The sequence below is a fragment of the Mustela putorius genome, unplaced genomic scaffold (assembly GCF_011764305.1).
Source record: "Mustela putorius furo isolate JIRA1106 unplaced genomic scaffold, ASM1176430v1.1 tig00000929_pilon_pilon_pilon, whole genome shotgun sequence".
NCBI lineage: Eukaryota > Metazoa > Chordata > Mammalia > Carnivora > Mustelidae > Mustela > Mustela putorius.
The window spans coordinates 4,955,076-4,961,075 of record NW_025421520.1 but is presented as its reverse complement, the minus strand read 5'-3'; the positions used below and the strand labels follow the sequence as shown (position 1 = coordinate 4,961,075).

Sequence of the window (6,000 nt, the reverse complement as noted above, 5' to 3'; positions counted from 1 at the left end):
CGCAGTATAAAAGCCTGTTATTTTAGGGTGTTCATGAAGCACAAGCTAAAAACTGGTTTTAGAAACTGTGAGGGGGGTTCGGAGCTATTTTAATTCTTAGCAATCCCCTTCAGTGTCAAATACATCCAGTACGACAGGAATCGAGTCTATCACTGAATTCGTCCGAAAAAGGCTGCCCCCCCAAACCCCAGAAGACTCAATTTAACAAACAGAGACTTTAATCAAGGGAACGGGGCACCTTGGCAAACACCCTTCAGGAGAAACCCAAGTTCCCCTCTTTGTTCAGCGGCAGGGAACAGTCTCTCCAGCCGGAAGGAGCCTCGAACTTACACGTCAACTTATCAGAAAAGAGAGAGGCCCGAGCTGATGACCTCACACGCCGGGAGCCGAAGGCTGAGCCCCCGCGCCGGAGCTCCGGCCAGACAGCGGGCAGGGCCGACACACACGCAGGCGCTTGTATAGATGTAAAATATTTTATTTGTAAATGGTGATCTTCTAAATCTGTGTCCACAAATTCCAAAACCCATAACACTCTGTATACTTCAAAAAATTCAATTTTTGCCAACATTAGGTACTATTATACAGAACAGAAAACAAAAACCCGGTAAGACAAATACTGGTAAGATGTCAGAATATTGTACAAGAGAAGAAAAATATTCAAGAAACAAATTTCATACAGCTATTTATCAAGAGAAAAATATATACAATTGATTTATTCTGTAAGATAAAAATACATCATGCCATATACATTACAAGTTCAGAACTGCGTCACTGATATACCAACAGTTTACAGCCCACTTGAATTGTGCACACAAAAACTTCATTTATACTTAGTCTGTGAAGTGTCAGTACCAGAATTTTAAGTACAAAATAAAAAGCTAACCTGGTTCAAAATGCTGATTAAGTTTCTACAAGCAAACACAAAACAGTGTGTTTTTTTAATTAAAGAAATGTAAACAAACAGTTCATACAAACACATTTTAAAATTACATCTCCCGAAATCCTATCGTTGGGGTCCCGCAGCTGCAAGCGTGACCACAACGCTCGTTTTTTTTTTTTTTCCTTTTCAAATTTTTATGTTGAACAGAAGGCTAGAGTTAGGCTGGAGTCCTGCTACATGATCTAGTATGTTTACATGATTCTCTGTAGCTCGAAACAAAGTTCTAGTCAAAACTACGTCCGCTGAAGAAAAGTTCAGCCTCCATTTGGGTGTATTTTTAAGCATTATTCACAGTTATCACAAATTGTAAGCACAAAAAAACCTGACTGAAGAAGTAGGGATGCAACAATATAATATGAAAAAGTTAGTTTAAATTACCAAAACAGCTATAAAAGTCGTAGTCATAGCCTACACTCCGTTCTATCAGAAGGTGTATAAAACAATTGAGTACTAATAGACCGTAGTTTCCAAAAAACCCCAAATGCTCTAGGCTGAAATTTTGGTTATTACATAATTATAACGGCGTATTTAAGAACACAAAATTATACTGTGACATCCCTAGGAACATCTTATAAGCACCCGAGCTGCTGCAGAGCCTGGTAGCATTTGGTCAATACTATTTTTATACTGTATTTTTTTCTCAAAATATTTACATATTTGTACAAAGTAACAGGGCCTGTTAGTTCTGCAGGTAACAGCAGCAGCTTGGCTTTCTTCTAACTTTTATTTAAAAATAGCTTCATTCACTTATTCAATAATAAATACAAAAAGTTTCTCTTATTTTACAGAAATCAAAAACTACAATAAACTGACTCATGGAATCAAGTATTTAAATGTATTTTAGTGCAAGTTATTACCCCTTAGCTCTATCCCTAAGGAAGTCATTTCAGTACATTCCTTGTTCAGTGGTGTCTACTTTATTTTAAAAAATCTTTAAGTTAGAGGGCCTGCCCCTGTTTCAGATAAGGCCGTGGCCAGCACTTCGGGCGCCCCGCCTCCTTTCGCTGGTGATCTCAGTCTGTACATTCATAGGAAGCCCCCAGCCCGGGGCAGGGCAGCCAGCGGCTCTTCGCCCCAGTCAAAGTGTCTCCTCAGCGAGACGCAAAAACACAAAACAAAACCAAACCCACCCACAGAAAGAAGGAGGAAAGAAAGAAGAAGAAAACAAAAGTGCTGGACTGCTCTGAGGTCCTGGTCCGCCCCGGAGGGCCGAGGGAATCAGAACTCCCAGAGGCGAGTTTTCAGAAAGTCATAAAACAGGAAACAAAATCTCTTTCCGTCTGCGAAATTCCACTGGTGTGTCAATCGCTCCTTCCTAGGGACAAGCCGCCGCCGAGGCCGCGAGGCGCTCAGTTCATCCACTTCCGGCAGTTCATGGCCCCGCAGTGACACGGAATCTTGTGCTGGTCGTCTTCGAAGTCGAACTTATAGTCATAGCAAAGCTGCGCACCAAAGACACAGCGTGAGAGAGGCCGGGCTGGGGGGCCGGGGGGGGCTCACCTGCCCGATCTCAGAACCAGCCGCACAGCGGACCAGCAGAGGACCCCGCGCGGACAGAAGCCCTCCTGCGCTCACCAGGGGACAGGCACGGCAGGGGACATCGTGCTCGGGCCGCGCCACATGGGGGGAGGGGGCCGGCCGGAGAGAGCCGCGTTCCCACACCCCCTCGCGGGTCCCCCGACCTCATCTGCCGGTGGGGCCACACCTCGGGGAGGGACCGACCGCCCCACCCCCACCAGCGGACAGCTTTGCTTCCTCCTGCCTCACTTAGAAGAAGGTCTCGGAAAGTCTACTTAGGGTCATCGAGTCACTCGGCATCTCAGAGCAGCTGCCGCCGCGGCCACCGGGGCTCCTTGTGCCTCCCAGCCCCGGGCCCGCCCGCCCGGACGCGCCTCCGACTCCCCCGGGTCCTTCCGGCCCAAACGTCCTAAGCGACATCAACCCGTCCGCTCTGCGCTGCAAGGGGAGACCCCGGCGTGTACGGGCAGCTCCTCCCGGCTGCCCGGCCGTGTGCCCCGCTGCTGGGCACTGGCGGGCTCTGCAGGGAGACGCCGCCGTTTCGTGTAAATGCAGCGGCGGCTCGGGGAAGCCAAGCCACCCGCTCAAGGGTCCTCAGGCGGGCCCGGGAAGGAAGGACCCGGGGCTCAGGGGTCTCCGTGCGTCCCAACGGCCCTGGTGGTCGCCGGCACCATGCTGGGTTCTCAAATACTTTGATTGAAAAAAGGGATTTCCAAAAAATGACCACAAAATACAAGAAATCATTGCAGAGGGGGCTTCCAACAAAGACTCTCCGGCCCCTGATCCCCCACCCAGGAGAAGCTCCGACAGAAACCCACACTGCTCAGCGGCACACAGAGCACCGGGAAATGTGTGCTAATCGCGTCTGTGGAAGACAAATCCGGGGAACGTAAGCAAGTGCTCTAGACCAGAAATAACCTTAACAGGTGAAAGTCATCCATGCGCCCGGAGAAACAAACGTCAAGTTCAACACCTAGCATTTTAAAGAAGAGACACAACTGTACCCAAAGAGCCAAACTCTTTGAAACTCTGTTGAGAAAGTCTGTAAGCTTGTGCCGTGAGCTGAGTGTGCAGACTGGCCATCCAGAGCCCCGTGCTGCCCCCGACGGGCCGCCTACAGCCCTCCGTGGCCTCACGTGAGCGTCACGTTCCCGGGGACCACAGAGCCTACAATCCCAGGACAGTCTCCACACATCAGTGGGATGACAGGCAGAATCTTTAAAGAGAGGGATCCTGTCAGTCTGTGACCAAGCGGTCTAGCAGGAGCCTGAGGACACGGGAAAGTGATGCCCCGTGGGTGCTGCGGGGATATGCGGAGTTTGGGGAGCACGGGGGGAGGGCCGTGGGGGGAGCTGTAGTCCACACATCCAATGCTGCCACGAGGAGGAAGGCGACCCTTGACCGTCCCGGGTGAAGTGACAGGGTTGTGCCCTCTGACCCACAAGGAGACTTTTTCTAGTGCTGAAGCCCTGGACAAGCCCCAGGCCAGCCGCCGGGCTAGGCAGTGAGCTGCGCGGGGACTACGGGCGGAGCAGCCGGGAGCCCGCACGCTTACCTCTTCCCCTTTCTGGATCCTCCGGCTGGAGCTGATGATGATTTTGTGTCCTCTCTCAAAAGTCACCACTTCAGCCACACAGTTGGGAGCACACGAATGGTTGATGTATCTGCAAGCCATTTCAGAAAACTATTTATTACGGAACAGCCGGAAGAAACTTTCCAAACATTCAGCTCATAGCGAAAACTTTCTCCTAATTACATTTCTACCTGCCTGTTCATAGAACAAGAACAAACACACAATTTCAAATGAAAATTATTTTCAAAGCGTATCTGCCCTGAATTTTTAATCGTGGAGGCCGCTGTGGGCACGTGGACCCCCTGGGCAGAACCTCCTCGCCCAGCTTCCCGCTGCTCACCTGGCAGGCCCTCCTGTGAGTGTCGCGTCGATCACGTGGTCATTATCCATGCGGAACATGTACACGCCACGGTTCTGAAAAGGAAAAGTCAGAAATTCCTCCACGTGCAAGTTCAGAGCCGGAAGACTCAGCCGGAGGTGAACGGAGACACAGCCTGTGCTGTGGGGCCACACAATCACGTCAGGGGACATGTAAGCACACGGTGCGAATGGAAATCCAACGCATCGGGACGCCGCTTGGGACCCCAGGCTCATCAGTCTACAGCTGTCTCTATGTGGGCACGCACACTGAGCAGGCAGCGCGACGGATGGTAAAACAAGGAAAACACAAGAATATCCCGATGTTAAGTAAAAAAAAATCTTTAAAAAAAGGGAAAAGAAGGAGGGGGCTGCTGGGCGGCTCAGTGGGTTAAGCGTCTGCCTTCGCCTCAGGTCACGATCCCTGGATCCTGGGATCGAGTCCGGCATCGGGCTCCCTGCTCAGCCCCTCGCCGTGCTCGTGCTCTCTCGCACACACACGCCTCCCTCTCAAATTCAAAAAAAGTATCCAGATGTGGCTTCCGTTCAAAACTGAGCCTCACAGGACAGTGCAACTTGGCCTTGTTTCCAGCTTTTCGATGGCAAAGGGACAGAAGACAGCCGGCTCCTACCTGAGACTCATACAGCTTCTCTTTCCTGTTTGCAACTTCATTTCGAATGATCGTGCCGATGTACTCGATGACCATGGTGTGCTTCTCGATGTCCCTGGCAGCATACAGGCCCAGCCCCTGTGGAGAAAACAAATAAAAAATGGAAAAAAAGAGTGTGTGTATGTACTTTAAAAATCACTTTGATTTCTTGGACAACAAACCTGACTCCCTTTCATACAAAGGCCACATCAAAGGCCACACTGAAGAACTCACCTAAACTCAAAGTCTTTTTTACTGAATATACTATCATCTGAAACAATCTTAATTATCACTTAAAATCATGCCATTACTATCTCACTTTGTATCTTTTACTAAATTCTGAAGGCATATTTACAAAGCAGCACCACTGACTGGCTACCGTGTCCTGTCAGACCATCTTATCTTCCATGAAATTCATGTCGCGATCCGACCAACTAAACAGGCCAACAGCTATAGCTATTACAGGCTATTAGCTTCTGGTATTTATCCCATTATTGTTTCTTTTTCTTTTCAAGAGTTTATGTATTTGACAGAGAGAGAGAGCAAGAGAGAGAGATCACAAGTAGGCAGAGAGGCAGGGAGGGGGGGGGAGGAAGCAGGCTCCCCGCTGAGCAGAGAGTCCGATGCAGGACTCGATCCCAGGACCCCGAGATCATGACCTGAGCCAAAGGCAGAGGCTTAACCCACTGAGCCACCCAGGCGCCCCCATTACTATTTCTAAAAGGATAAGAAAGGACAGTAAACTTAGTAAGAAGTAAGGCTAACCACGAGCGACTATTAATACTATAGTCAGGTTTCAGATTTGGCTAGGACTTCCTGGAACCCAGAGCGAAAGGAGAACCAGGAGAAGTTACTCTGCTTTAATTACCAGGAAAGCTGGAAAGAAATACAGCTCTTCGAAAGGCAGCTTTTCCCCCAAAGGTTCGAGGGCGCAGAGGAAGATACAGGAATCTGGACCAGGG

General features: G+C 49.4%; 1 protein-coding gene across 15 annotated transcripts in view; it reads right to left on the bottom strand.

Moving 5' to 3' along the window:
* Positions 1-454: 454 nt before the first annotated feature.
* KMT2C (lysine methyltransferase 2C) overlaps positions 455-6,000 on the bottom strand; it is a 269,946-nt gene continuing 264,400 nt past the window's right edge. For all 15 annotated transcript variants that reach the window (XM_045086329.1, XM_045086334.1, XM_045086333.1 and 12 more), the window contains 4 exons: positions 5,021-5,137; positions 4,372-4,445; positions 4,014-4,122; positions 455-2,382 (listed from right to left, as the gene is read on the bottom strand). In XM_045086329.1, coding sequence (XP_044942264.1) covers positions 2,290-2,382; positions 4,014-4,122; positions 4,372-4,445; positions 5,021-5,137 — 393 coding nt within the window. In that variant the 3' untranslated portion in view covers positions 455-2,289. The remainder of the gene's footprint in view (positions 2,383-4,013; positions 4,123-4,371; positions 4,446-5,020; positions 5,138-6,000) is intronic.